General features: G+C 41.1%; 1 protein-coding gene across 3 annotated transcripts in view; it reads left to right on the plus strand.

The window, feature by feature from the left end:
- Positions 1–1,153: 1,153 nt before the first annotated feature.
- Positions 1,154–15,341, plus strand: part of pitpnc1b (phosphatidylinositol transfer protein cytoplasmic 1b) — a 55,897-nt gene continuing 41,709 nt past the window's right edge. For 2 of the 3 annotated variants that reach the window (XR_014600159.1, XM_084049155.1), the window contains exon 1: positions 10,956–11,616. Coding sequence is in view for 2 of the 3 variants with exons in the window: in XM_084049155.1 (XP_083905281.1) it covers positions 11,569–11,616 (48 nt within the window). In the remaining variant the exon portion in view is untranslated. Of the gene's footprint in view, positions 1,169–10,955; positions 11,617–15,341 lie in introns of those variants that run through there. The other variant, XM_084049156.1, reaches the window with a different exon arrangement.

Below are 15,341 nucleotides of genomic sequence, written 5' to 3' on the forward strand. Positions count from 1 at the left end.
AACCACATTTGGACACATACATGAAGCAGAAGCTCCAGAACCAAGCCTGCCACAGCTTCTTACTACAGTATCTTTGGTGTTGGGCCATAAGTGATCCCTCTGTGTCTAATCATAGATGATGGGTTTATGTGTGGTGAGGCCTACTGTATACTGGTGTATCATTTCTGCTAGTTTTTGGTGTTCTTCAAGTGGCTTTTCATAGTCTTCAAAAAACTAAATTGAATCCCATTTCCGGTCTCTCCTACACTTTTCTGTCTGTCCCCCTACCTACACTGTCTCAGTCTGTCTCTCCTGTATACTGTCTCATACCTCTCAGCTGTCGTATTGTCTGTCACTCCTACACCGTCTCCCTCTCAGCTCTCCCACTGTCTGTGTCTCTTACACCGTCTCCTTCTCAGCTTTCCTGTCTGTGTCTCCTACACCCCCTCCCTCTCAGCTTTCCTGTCTGTGTCTCCAACACAGTCTCCCTCTCAGCTTTCCTGTCTGTGTCTCCTACACTGTCTCCCTTTCAGCTACCCTACTGTCTGTCGCTCCTACCACGCACGCACGCACAAACGCACAAACGCACAAACGCACGCGAGAAGAAGAGAAAACCTCCGACGAGCCGGAGGTTTTTCACCGGTGGAAAACGGAAAGCTTGTCCTAAAACATTTTTGTTTCGCGGACCGAGGCCGCCAGATTAGACCCGGGCGAGGGTGTTTTAGGACGACGGTTCTTGTTATCCACTTCTGAATGGAGAGGTGCGCGATGGAGAGACGTTTCCTTTTTGCCACACATCTACACTTCATGGAGTACATTTGTTGTACCGAATGAACCGAATTAAAGTATTGTGCCCTGAGCGCATGAACCAAGGGGGACACGTGCATGCGCGCGTGTCCCCCTTGGTTCCCCAATGCTCTCTGCGTCCCTGCATGCATGCAATAGAGTTGGAGCGCACGGAGAGAGCGCACCTGACTACATAGCTTTGGCCCTGACTGTCAAGAAGATGGCATATATAGGAGGCCAAACATCTGCTTATGCTGATTTAATGGCAGAGGCGACAGCGCTGTATGTGCTTGGCTGGCAGTCACAGCAGAGGCAGCTCTCACTCACACAGAAACAAAGGCAGAGAAAGCGCGAGAGAGAGAGAGAGAGAGAGAGAGAGAGAGAGAGAGAGAGAGCGTGTACGGTCTAAGCAGAATTCATTTTGCAACAATCCAATAAGAGCTGAGACGAGATCTCACTTCTTAAGTAAGCAATTATTTTGATAAAGTAAAACAATGGGAGTTTAACAATCTCCCCACTCTCCCAAGAAAAAAACAATGTGAGTTTAGCAATCTCCTCACTCTCCAAAAAGCTCCTTATCAGTGTGGCTACAGGGTTTAGCCCGTTAAGACCGGGAACGCATCTCTGTGTCATTTTAAGATTTCTTTGGCTATTAAAAAGTAGCAGATATACACGCTCATAGCGCGGCTTGTAGATCTGCATTTTTTCTTTTATCATGAAAATATGTGCAAATCTTTGAATATATATATTTTTTAATGTCTATTCTAAAATCTAACATTTTTTTTTAAATGTATGTTGCTATAATATCAGTGGTTCTCACATTTTTTTCATGTCAAGGACCTCCCAAAATGATCTGTATTTGTCCGTGGACCCCCCCCCCCCCCCCCCATCTCAAAATATTTTGTTCCTAGGACCCCCATGAACCAAAGATTTGAGTTAAAAATGTATATCTTCAAAGCCTTCATGATTTTGTAGATCTGCAATTTTGTTTAGCTTGTAGATCTGCTATTTTTGAATAGCCAAAGAAATAAAAAAAATAGACAGATGCGTTCCTGGTCTTAATGGATTAATGTGCAACAATAATGATAACATTGGTGGACTGCTATCACGCAGTGAGCAGATAAGTGAATAGTAGTATTATATGTCATATATATTCTCATGCTGTGTCCCAAGGCCAAGGACAGGCCTATAGGACAGTGGTTCTGTCCAGTGGTGGAAAAAGTACTCACATTTTTTACTTAAGTAAAATAATCAATACTGCAATGTAGAAATACCCTGTGTTACAAGTAAACGTATTGGCATCAAAATGTACTTAAAGTACCAAAAGTAAAAGTACTCATTATGCAGAATGTCCCATTTCAAGTTTTCATTAAAGGAGAGGATTCTTATTTCAAATGTATACAAATCCTTTGAAAATAGCAGATCTACAAGCTCACAACGCGTCGCATCGCGACGCCGACGCGCTGTGAGCTTGTAGATCGGCTATTTTCAAATAGCCGAAATATATATAGAGCTTAAGTGGTCAATTTATGTTTTTAGCAATACAAAATCTAAATCTAAAAAGTAACTAGTAACTAAAGTTTTCAAATGATTGTAGTGGAGTAAAAGTACAATATTTTACTCAGAGATGTAGTGGAGTAGAAGTAAAAGTATTGACATTTTAAAATACTCCACTAAAGTAAAACAAATACCTAAAAATGTACTTAAGTACATGTACTTAGTCACTATACACCACTGGTTCTGTCCACAAAAGAAGTAGACCAGTCACAGCTCATTCTGCGTCCCTGAAGTCACTAAAGTCAAGAAATGGCTGGTGATGTGAAAGCCGTGAAGAGCATGCATGGGAAAGTTGGATCATAATCCAATGCATGTGAAATTAATCTAATCATGTGGACCGCAGGATTTACATACAGTAGGAACAGTGTGGCTCCCATGTGAATCTCAGACTTCACGTGGTCAGCCTGTGCAGTGTGGCTTTGGAACTTTGGTACAGAGTTCCTGTGCTGCAGTGTTAAATAATGAAGCATTCTTTGAAAAGAAGAAATTATTCTTTTTTTTGGGTAATAAAACTCCCCTGCATTATACATCATAATATGGTTATTATACAAAAAATGGTTGGTTGGCTTTACAGAATTAAGATGGTGTTACTTGAGGACAGGCGGAGATGAAACCCTACCAACTAAACTAGGTCCGTTAAAGGGGAATACCACTCATTTTCAACATTGAACTATGTCTTTAATACACCTTAGAGCTGTTGTGTGGAAATAAGAAAAAAGCCCCCCCCCCCCCCCCCCCTTCTATGTTGCCTAGAACTGGATAATTGATTGAGGTCATGTGATCAGTGACATACGCAGGGTGTACTTTTGTCTCCACCCCCCTCAGCCAAAACAGCTCTGAGGTGTATTAAAGACATACAGTAGTTCAATGTTGAAAATGAGTGGTATTCCCCTTTAAAGGTTTCATGACGTTTAGTTTTACCACACATTAAAAGTCTTTGTCATGGTCCTTCAAACGTGTATAAAAAGTTTTAACAAAAAATTCCACTCCATTGATCCATGGCAGGTGTTTTTCTCTCACATTTCTAAAGCCTTTTCAACTGCAATAAAAAAAAAGAAATCTTTGCCTGCGGGTGTCGCTGTTGAGGGATTTTGCCTGTCAATCATCGCCCCTGCTCCGCCCCCCCCAAAGGAAAGGATAGGGGAGGGGAGGGGCGAGGAGGAGTGTGGGCGGGATTAATGGCCTGTGACTTCACTGCCGAAGGGCCAAGCTCAGATTACTTTTCAGCCTAATTATTCAGAAAACCCCAGACCACAGAAAATCTACTGAATGTTCAAAGTTCAGATTTTTTTGGGTGTATTTGAGGTCATAAAACCCCCAAAAAAACATTAAAAAAATGTATGTCATAGAACCTGAACAGGTACAACAGGTATTCTGTGGATGAGAAAGTCTTGATTTTTTGGGTGTATTTGAGGTCATAAAACCCCCAAAAAAACATTAAAAAAATGTATGTCATAGAACCTGAACAGGTACAACAGGTATTCTGTGGATGAGAAAGTCTTGGAACACTACTGTGAGGTCATGTGTAGGTGTTGTTTTAAGGTTGGCCAGTGGAACAACAGCATGAAACTGGACAGACGTCAAACAGATTAACGATGATTGATTTTATATTGAAGGGCTTGGCAGGATTTTAAAAGAATGCAGCTAAATGAAGCTTAAATCACTGTACATCTTCTGCCTGCTCATAAAATGTTTACATAAAATGTTGATAAACCTGCAGTAAGACCCTTACAATTACAATTAAGGCATTTAGACACTCTTAATCCAGAGTGATTTGCAGTAAGCAAGGACAACACAAGATAATACATCAAATGCATAAAAATAGCAATCTATGAACAGTGGAATATCCCCCAAAAAATCAATGATCTGTACATTGAAACTATACACACTATAGGATGCCAGTTTACCAGGCATCTGTCTACATAACGTGATATCTAAATTACATTTTTAGCCTTTGCATAAGCCTGCAAGGTCGTTGAGGCTGGGGCAAGTACAAGACCCTCGCGCACAGCACCTTGCAGTAGGACAATGGAAAGAAAATGTTTCCCTTCTCTTGTTGTGTTAAATACAGTATGTACATACAGTCAAAGGTGTTTAAATGATTGATTTTATATTGAAGGGCATGTCAGGATTTAAAAGAATGCAGCTTAAAGGTAGGGTAAGTGATTTGCGTTGGTTAAAATAATTGTTAAATAGTTCAATATTCTGATAGTACTCGTTGCTATAGAGTGTTTGTTCAGTACTAGGAGTCTCCTTGTCTCTCCAGCTCTTTAATAAACAGAAAATGCATTTTCGTTTCAGTTTCAGTTTCATTTCCAATTTTATCCAACGAGGACAGAGAACTCAATCAGGATACAGATTAAACAAGTGAAATTGGAAGTGATGACACTTAGAAATGAGCAGACAAAATTGGAACTGGAACACTATACAAATTAAGCTTAAAATGGGTACTTTCTCCTGATTGGCTGAGATTTTGACACCTACCGAAAAATGTATTTTCTGTTTATTAAAGAGCTGGAGAGACGGGGAGACTCCTGTTACTGAACAAACACTCTATAGCAATGATTACTATCAGAATATAGTGATTTAACCTTTTAACAAAATACTTTTTGTTTTAACCAAAAAATATCACTTACCCTACCTTTAAAGGAAGCTTAAAGGAATCACTTTAATGCTTTGGCATGCTCATACAGTTATATATTTACATATATTTAGACGTTGATAACCCAGCAGTAAGAATCTGACAAAACCGTTTCCCTTCTCTTGTGGTTGTGCATTTTGTATAATGTTGGTGTAGTATGATCAAGTATGGCCTTAACACATCGTGTGCCAGAGGTTTATCAGGACCGTTTATGGCACATAACGTATAGCTTCTCAAAAACGGTCCGGACCGTTTTTGGCACTCAATGTGTTAATTTACCAAAAAAAAAACACAAAAAGTTAAAATATGGATAAGAGGTTTTTGCCTGACAGCAACGTTATGCTGCTAAAATGTCTGAGGCAGGCAAAGCCAGGCAAACATTTGACTCCTATGTAGGCCTACCTGTAAACAACACTACCTTGATCCTTACGGTGTCACAACTACTGTTTGACGCTGTATCATGTATCCCTACTGTATATCATGAACGGACCATGCAATCATAAAAAACAATGGAATCACAAATTGAAGAACCTTTTAAAAGCACACCTTCAAAAAACGCTTTCACTTTCACTGCCCATCTGGGACGCCACAAACTCCGACAGTTGCACTGTCTGTCGTACAAACTAAGCTGGCTGCACCACCCCGCGACTGACACGGTCCTGGCCTGCATGGGTAGGCAACCAGTCCTGGCGGAGATCTGCTCTCCGAGGAAGTGCACTTTTTCCTAGTTTGCGATTTGCATTCCGCACTGCGCCTATGGAGCAGTCACAGCAATAAAGTAATTGACCTGTACAGGGAGGGGGGGGAGAGAGAGAGAGAGAGAGAGAGAGAGGGGGAGAGGGAGAGGGGGGGCCAGGATTCAAGGACAGACGTGTAGAGAAATGATGACTGCCCGGATTTCACTACTCATTGACTAAACATGGATTCAATTAGAGGCGGCTCAAGGTCACCAGGTGCAGATAGTGGGATGGTGGTGTGTAAGCTCTACGCGACGGCTGCGCTTTAATAGCAGCTCTCACAGCCCTGGTAATGTTTAATCCATCCATCCATCCATTCATCCCACCTGACTGCACCTCTCATATCATATCCCCCTGAGTACACTCAAGCCCTACTACACTGTACCTATGTCTGTCTGTGTGTGTGTGTGTGTGTGTGTGTGTGTGTGTGTGTGTGTGTGTGTGTGTGTGTGTGTGTGTGTGTGTGTGTGTGTGTGTGTGTGTGTGTGTGTGAGTGTGAGCATGCGTGTGCTTGTGTGTACTGCCTGTAACTGGAACTGAGTAGGTGTGTGTGTGTGTGTGTGTGTGTGTGTGTGTGTGTGTGTGTGTGTGTGTGTGTGTGTGTGTGTGTGTGTGTGTGTGTGTGTGTGTGTGTGTGTGTATGTGTGTGTTTGTATTACCATACTTGTGAGGACCAAACGTTTTCACAAGTATAGTAAAATGTGAGGAATAGACGTTGTGTTTGCTGGTCCTCACGAGAAAAAAAAAAAGGTTTTATGGTTGTAAGAATTTTTAGAGATACATTTACAATTACAAAAAGATTCAGGTTGAGGTTAGGTTTAGGATTAGACATTCAGAGGCTATAGGTTTAGGGGTCGGGGTTGTCGATTTTTCCCTATTTCATACTTAGTCAAACACCGGAAAATAGCCGATCTACAAGCTCACAACGTGTCGCAGCGCGACACGTTGTGAGCTTGTAGATCTGCTATTTTTCGGCTTTTGAGGTTATAAATACCCCCCCCAAAAAAACATAAATCAATCATAAAATCGGCTTCCTAAAATGTTGATGTCCTCACAAATATAGTAATACAAAAGTGTGTGTGTGTGTGCGTGCGCGTGTGAGAGAGAGTTTGTGTGCGCACGGTACACGTCTATTTGCATGTGTGTGATCTTTATCGGCGGTCTCTTTATCAGCCTCTAGCTCTTGTGAAAGTTATCGGTCCATCCATCTACAGCCAGTACAGAATGAGGACCGATGCTGTCACATTGAAAATCACACCGGAAGGAATGTTCTCTCTCTCCGCTCAGCCCAGACTGTGATATATATCACATGTCACCATATGTCACTGTACTGAGGGGACAGAGAGGGGGGAGTGGGGGGGGCAGGGGGAGGGAAGGACAGATAAAGACTTAAAAGAGCAAACCTGTGATTCTACAAGGGTATCGCTAGTAGCCTAAATACATGGTTAAACACCAAGATATTCAGTGGCGTGCACAGACATTTTGAGGGGCAGGTGCTCAAGTAAATTATATTATACTTTTTTTTGCTGACTTGGTCTGCTCTTTTTTCCCTCTACACCTATACCTCTTTGCCAAAAATAGCCGATCTACAAGCCCACAACGCCTCGCAGCGCGAGGCGTTGTGGGCTTGTAGATCGGCTATTTTTGGCTAAAGTTCTCCTCAGAAAAGGGATGCTAGGTTTATTATTTGAGTGGTTATGGTAAAAAGAAAAATCATATCACATAAAGAATTGGTGGACCCCCTGTAGTAACTCTGAGGACCCCCTAGGGGTCCCGGACCCCCTGTTGAAGACCCCTCCTGTAAACTGGAAAAAAAAACCTTTTTTTTTTCTTTTTTTCAAAAGGGCACTTCTGGTCAAGAGGGCAAAGGGCAGGCGCTCTAGCACCACCTAGAGTCTATCTGTGCACGTCCCTGAAGATATTAATGATAATAGAACTGGGCTGGGAACTACTGGACTATAAACCAAATTATAAGAACATAAAGGAAACTATGACACATTGACAAGTAAGTAAGTCAGTAATGAATGATTTACAGTGGTGGAAAAAGTACTCAACTGTTTTATTTATTAAGTATCAATACTACAATTTAGAAGTACTCTGTTATAAGTAAAAGTCCGGGGGAAAAAATCGAAATTTACTTGAGTAAAAGCACAAAAGTATTGGTATCAAAATGTACTTAAAGTACCAAAAGTAAAAGTACTAAAATGTTTGAAAATAGACGATCTACAAGCTCACAACGTGTCGCATCTGTGAGCTTGTAGATCGGCTATTTTCAAATAGCCTAGGTAAAAAATATGGTTAAAGTGGTTAATGTATATTTTATGTAATAATGTATATCTGCAAAGTAGCTAGTAACTAAAGTTTTCAAATAAATGTAGTGGAGTAAAAGTACAATATTTGGATCCGAGGTGTAGTGGAATAGAAGTAAAAGTATTGTGCATTGGAAATACTCAAGTAAAGTACAAATACCTCAACATTGTACTTAAGTAGAGTACTTAAGTAAATGTACTTGCTTATTTTCCACCACTGTGAAGGAAGGAAGGAAGGAAGGAAGGAAGGAAGGAATTAACGAATCAACCCAAAACCAGAGCACATTGGAATGCTGTTTATCCCTAAACAGAGAACACACAGTGGCAATATACCTGAGCACAGTGACTGAACCGACTGAAACACAGCCTCACCATTGAGAAAGACTGCCACAGGCATGACCTGGCAAGACAAGGTGGAAACTGAGCTGCACTCGGTTACCACCTGCCCACCATACCAAGACATGACAAAGACACACACTTTGTAGCTGCCATCAGAGTCAGATGTGTTTTTTGTTCATTTTTGTAACAAGTTAATAAGTTAGTTAATATTTTTGTTTTGTTTTGGTCAATTCATGTTTCTATCTATTCATGTGTGGTTTAATGTGCATACGAGGGGATTTATTATTCATGATGGAACTGATGACAATATTATTGGTTGTACTACATTAACAGGTGAAGCTAATTTAATTAATGAGCAACAGTGAATCCAATCAGAGCGACAGAGTCAGATCATTCTGAAGAGACAGCTCAAGCGTGCAACAAGCAAAGCGTTTAGTTAGGTTGTTGTTAAGAAGAATTCAAGACCCAAGTTTCCCCTTAGAGTTAATGTGGCCAATGAGGTATGCAATAGTGCAAGTTTATTTGTTTGTATTGTATTTTGTGTTTGTTCTCTTATGATCGTATAGTATATATTGTATGTAGAATTTGTTTTTGTGTTTATTCAGTTCTCACGGCATTTGAAGGCATTTAAAAGCGGCACTATTTGAACCCATGTCTCCTGCGCAAGTGCTGACATTTTTACCATGAGCTAATAGAGCCTGCCTGCTTGATCAGGGGATAAATAGAATCTTGTCAAACCAGAAACAGGATAGTGTCAAAGGTCATGTCTTACCTAGACACAGGATCTAAATGCCTCAATAGAAGAGCAGGGAGACCAAATACAACCACCCCAATTGTGTAGGTAATAACATACTCTACCATACAGATTGGACAAAATTACATTTTATTCATGAAGAAAAAAGTGACATAGTGTTGCTTTAAGGCATTCTAATGTCTGAGTCTAATGAGTCTAATGTCTGTATCAGAAAGAAGGCCAGTTGTGTTCGAGTTTGCAAACATGACTAATAACGAAACCTGAGCAGTCCAAGAGGTGCACGCACATCCCAAAATAACTGACGGGTGCTGAATTAAAAGCCGAAAAAAATAAATCCGTCTTAAAAAGCTCTGAGAATAACTTTATTAGATCTGAGTACAACGTTTCGACCTTCGTTTCGTACCCGGCGAAGACCACCTGTAGGTCATAACGTTGTACTCGTGAAGTTATTCTGGGAGCATTTAAAGACAGTGTGCGGATATTCCTCCTTCAGCTAATAATAATAAATAATACAACCTTCCATATCTGCTGCATGGGTGAAGTACAGCCATGTGCAAACACAGCTAGCATGATTTGTGAGGTGTTGTGACAGCAGAATGATGTACAGTGGAATACAACCCACCATAAAGACTATCCTAATCATTATATCTGCACTGTACTGATCTCAGTGCATGCTGTAGCACTACTGTACAACCAGAGCTAGACCTTTAAATACATTATTAAGTTTTTATGTTAAGTTATCCTTACTTTGCATACCTACACACCAGTGTTGATTTTGTCGACTAAAACTATGATGAAAAATGTTTGTTGACTACCTTTTTTCAAAAACTAAATAAAAACTAAGCTATGATGACTAAAACTAAGACTAAATATATTGACAATTTCATCAACAAATAAAAACTAGACTAAAATGTTAGAGAGGGACTAGTGGAGAAGAGATCCAGTAGAACTAAAAGACAAGTCATTTTATGTTTGGTTGTGTTTGGGTGTTGCGCTCTGAAAATAGCAGATCTACAAGCTCACAACGCGTCGCAGCGCGACGCGTTGTGAGCTTGTAGATCGGCTATTTTCAGCATGCAACCAAGTGTAAAATCAGCCATTACGACACCATCAAGGCACCGCCAAAATACATTTTAGACTACTAAATCAACTGTAGATTTAGTCGACTATAATCTTGTGATATTTAGTCGACTAAAACTAGACAAAAACTAAAACATTTCAGATGACAAAAATATGACTAAAACTAAATGGAATTTTATTCAAAAGGCTATGACTAAAACTAAATAAAAAGGTATAAAATGTATTCTTAACAGTAAACGCCCCATTTTGACATTTCGATTGCAAAGCTGCAATGTGACAGCTCTGTTTACACATGTCTTTATTGTATATTGTAAACACATTTCTGAGTCTTGGTTGTTTTCATTCCACACATGATTCTGGCAATGGGAAATGTTATGTGTTCCATGTCAATAAAGTCCCTTTGAATTGAACTGAATTTATTTGATTTGATATAAAAGAAGGGAGAGACAGACAGACAGACAGACAGACAGACAGACAGACAGACAGACAGACAGACAGACAGACAGACAGACAGGAGTGTGATCAGAACGCAGTGAGACATGGAGGTGGGGTGGGAGTAAGTAAGGTGAGACAGGTGAGAGGGGAGGGGGGTTAAAGTGTAGTGGGCGTGTCAGGGAAGGAGGGACCGGGAGAGAGAGGGGGGGGGGTCGAGACAGAGAGAGAGAGAGAGAGAGAGAGAGAGAGAGAGAGAGTAGGTAAGGAGGGAACTACTGTAGCGAAGGAATTTTTTGAGGAACTGAAAAAACAGTTGCAGAAGGAGGAGGAGGAGCGCAGACAGCACATGAAAACAAGCAGGAAAAGAAAGGAGAGACAGAGAGACAGACAGAGAGAGAGAGAGCGTGTTAGAGCAGGTAGTGTAGTAGTAGTAGAGTCACAGAGCAGCTGCAGCTTAATGACCAGTTTCTGCACAGAACGACAAAGCAAAACTTAAAGCAGGAATAGGAGACTGAAAAGCTTTGACAGAGAGAGAGAGAGTAAAGGAACACTAGAGAGACAGAGATAGAGTGTAGAGACAGCCGTTGTTGAACATCGATCCAAGGGGTTTCAGGAGTTTAATTGAGTGTGAGAGAGAAAAAGAAAGAGATTAGAGACAAAGACTGGAGCAAAATCAGTGGGAAATCAGTGAAAAAAGAGAGATTGCGAGAGACAGTGAGGGGGGAGAAAAACAAGCATATACATGCACTGGCTGACAGCGTGGACTGGACTTGAATGCATGGTCTATACTGACACCAGCGCACAACTAAGGAGAGAGAGAGAGAGAGAGAACCTTAGTCTGGGGTTAAAGTGCAGCTTGCCCAAGCATGTCTTTATTATTTTAGACAGTTAGACAGACAGACAGACAGACAGACAGACAGACAGACAGTTAGCTCACACTGTAACGGCACGATGTTGATGAAGGAATACAGAGTATGCATGCCACTGACTGTGGAAGAGGTAAGTGTGTTTGACTTTCCCATACTCGCTCACTCTCTCTCATTCACACACACACACACACACACACACACACACACACACACACACACACACACACACACACACACACACACACACACACACACACACACACACACACACACACACACACACACAGAGGATTAAACATATCCTTCCTCCTACTGTAACGACACAAAAAAAAAGAACAAAGGCAGGCGGGCTTTGGGTTGTGAATGTGAAACTGCATGTTGTTGCATTGTAATCTCAAAGGTTAAGTGCCAAGGAGATGATAAGAAAAGTTCACTTGCAGCAGGTTCGGTATACTATAGGCCTATTAGCGCAGTGGTTTTCAACCTTTTTCATGCCAAGGACCCCTAAATTGATATACATTTGGCCGCGGACCCCCATTTGAAAATGTTTTGTGCCAGGAACACCCAGAAGCAAAGATATCAGTTAATTCTCGCTTTAAAAAAATACAAATATTCAAAGATATGCATTTTTTTTTTCAAGGTTTTTCAAAAATAGCAGATATACAAGCTCATAGCGCGGCACTCGGTGCCGCGCTATGAGCTTGTATATCTGCTATTTTTGAATAGCCAAAGCTAAGCGGTTACAATGATTGTGACGCTATGTTAACTAATTTAGCTGGGGACCCCTTGGGTACTCCCTCAAGGACCACTGGTTGAAAACCACTGCTATAGCGGATAGGCTGTGTCAGTGTGTGTGTGCGCGCGTGTGTGTGTGTGTGTGTGTGTGTGCGTGTGCGTGTGTGTGTGGTATACAGCCTGCAATGGGCTCCTACGGGGCCCCGCGGTCCCCATCTGACAGGACCAACAAGCGCCACCTGGAGAGGCTGCTTCATAGCCCTGCTGTTGTATCCAAATTATCTCTCCATCTGTCTGTTTTTGTTACTATCTCTATGCCCCTCCCCCTGTTCACCCAATAACTCACTCACTGGCTCGCTCGCTCGTGCTCCTTCTTTTCTCTCTCTCAAACTTGTCGGACTGGTTGGGGCCTTTAGCCAAGAGGCAAACTGCAACAAAAAAAGCCGCTTTGGCCTGGAGCAGGGGAAACAAAACGGGGGAGTTTCCTTACTGGAGGGGGCAGGTGGGCTGAGGAGGGGGGGGGGGCTGTAGGACGCACTCTACACCAGTAGTGTGCAGTAACTAAGTACATTTACTCAAGTATACTGTACCTACGTATAAATTTGAGGTGCTTTTACTTTACTGGAGTATTTCCAATTGTCTATACTTTTACTTCTACTCCACTACATCTCAGAGGCAAATATTGTACCTTTACTCCACTACAATTATTTGAAAACTTCAGTTACTAGTTACTGATATACATTATTACGTTATAAAACATACATTAACCACTTTAGCCCTATTTTGTACCAAGGCTATTTGAAAATAGCAGATCTACAAGCTCACAACGCGTCGCACCGCGACGCGTTGTGAGCTTGTAGATCTGCTATTTTCAAACGTTTTAGTACTTTTACTTTTGGTACTTTAAGTACTGTACATACGAGAAGAGAAATGTGATGCCCCTGCCCCCCGGGACCCAACCTTGTGAGAATAGCCGATCTCACAAGCTCACGCGTTGTGAGCTTGTAGATCGGCTATTTTCACTCATTTTATTCTATCTTTAATGGAATTTCTTGAAAAACAAAAAATATATAAAAAAAAATATATATTTTGGAAAAAAACATCTATGTATTTTTTATACTGTAATCTTTTCAAATAAAAAAATGTGGGGAAAAAAAAAAGAGAGATATTTACCCGCAACCCATAAAGATGGGCATGCGGCCCAAACATGGGTCCGCGACCCAGTGTTTAGGAAACAGTGCTCTAACACACAACCTGCTGAGTGCCCTTCAAAGGGAACGACCTCCTCCCGCGCCCGTCTTTCTGCCATTAATCCTGGCTGTGACCATAGTACCAACAACAGAGACAAATGACGTCACACGATACGATTTTCCGAGTATGACTGCATGCAGGTCCCGCAGAAACTTTAAACTCCTTAAGCGAAATTGCCCTTGGACTCTTGCACTGATATCTGGAAGCCAGTGGTGGAAAAAAGTACTCAAATGTGTTTTACTTAAGTAAAAGTACCAATACTGCAATGTAGAAGTACTCTGTTACAAGTAATAGACCGGAATTAAAAATTGACTTGAGTAAAAGTACAAAAGTATTGGTATCAAAATTTTAAAAAGTAAAAGTACTAAAATGTACTAAAATGATACTAACATTTTTGAAAATAGCAGATCTATAAGCTCACAACGCGTCGCGATGCGGCGCGTTGTGAGCTTGTAGATCTGCTATTTTCAAATAGCCTTGGTATAAAATAGGGCTAAAGTGGTTAATGTACAGTATGTTTTAGAATATAATAATTTATATCTACAAAGTAACTAAAGTTTTCAAATAATTGTAGTGGAGTAAAAGTACAATATTTGCCTCTGAGATGTAGTGGATTAGAAGTAAAAGTATAGACAATTGGAAATACTCCAGTATAAAGTAAAAGTACATCAAAATTGCACTTAAGTAGCCTACAGTACTTGAGTAAATGTACTTAGTTACTTTACACCACTGCTGGAAGCACAGCCTGGCGGTTTTGAGGCAGGGACCAGGGTGGCCATTGTGTCTGAACATAATTGCAGAGTGACCACAATGAATGAACTCAACCCCATTAAGCTCAAATGAAGTGGCCAGCGTGAGAATAGAGGAAGGATGTGGCTCTCTGATGACATGTGATATTCACCGTGTGATAGTTTGTGTTGCTGTGGTCTCCACACACGTGACAGTTAGAGCAGTGGTTCTCAATATGGGGTCTGGGGGACCTCCCGGGGGTCGTTGAGGGGGTCCCGAGCAAAATGTGTTAATCTAGACCTGGAACTGTCTAATTTTTAGACTTGAGCTAAAAAGCATTATTTTACACTTTGGGCTATTCAAAAATAGCAGATCTACAAGCTCATAGCGCGGCACCGAGTGCCGCGCTATGAGCTTGTAGATCTGCTATTTTTGAAAATGTGTGAAAATGTGTGCAAATCTTTGAATACATATCTTTTTAAAGCGAACATTTGTAACTCAAATCTTTGCTTCTGGGGGGTCCCTGGAACAAAATATTTTGATGGGGGTCCGCGGCCAAATACATATCATTTTGGGGGTCCTTGACATGAAAAAGATTGAGCACCACTGATATAGAAACATACGTTTTTCAGAATACTGTTGAGATTTAGGAGACATGTAGAATCGGCTTCAGGTCTTAAAGGGAATCTAGCATCAAAATGTGTTTAAAGGGATAGTTCACCCCCGAAATGACTTTTTTTTTCCTATCGATTAGTCACCCCATGGAGACTTGAATTCATGGATATTTATTTTGTTTTGGTCGCATTCCTAAGCCAATAATTTGATGACCGGCAGCGGTTCCAGTAGGAGACACAATGGGTCTCCTTTGTATGTCCTACCGGAACCGCTGCCTATACCGGTGCGCTGGTCATCAAATCATTGGCTTAGGAATGCGAGAAAAACAAAAGAATATCCATTAATTCAAGTCTCCATGAATTGGAATATTTCTGAAACATTCTAACGACACAAATCTTGTATGGGGGTCCCTGGCAAACCATATATTCAGATGGGGGTCTGCTGCCAAATGCGTATTAATTTAGGGGGCCTTGACCTGAAAACATTTGAGAAGCACTGAGTTTAGACTCTAACTGATATCACTAC

This window comes from Gymnoscopelus microlampas, assembly GCF_963454915.1.
Source record: "Gymnoscopelus microlampas genome assembly, chromosome: 3".
Taxonomy (NCBI): domain Eukaryota; kingdom Metazoa; phylum Chordata; class Actinopteri; order Myctophiformes; family Myctophidae; genus Gymnoscopelus; species Gymnoscopelus microlampas.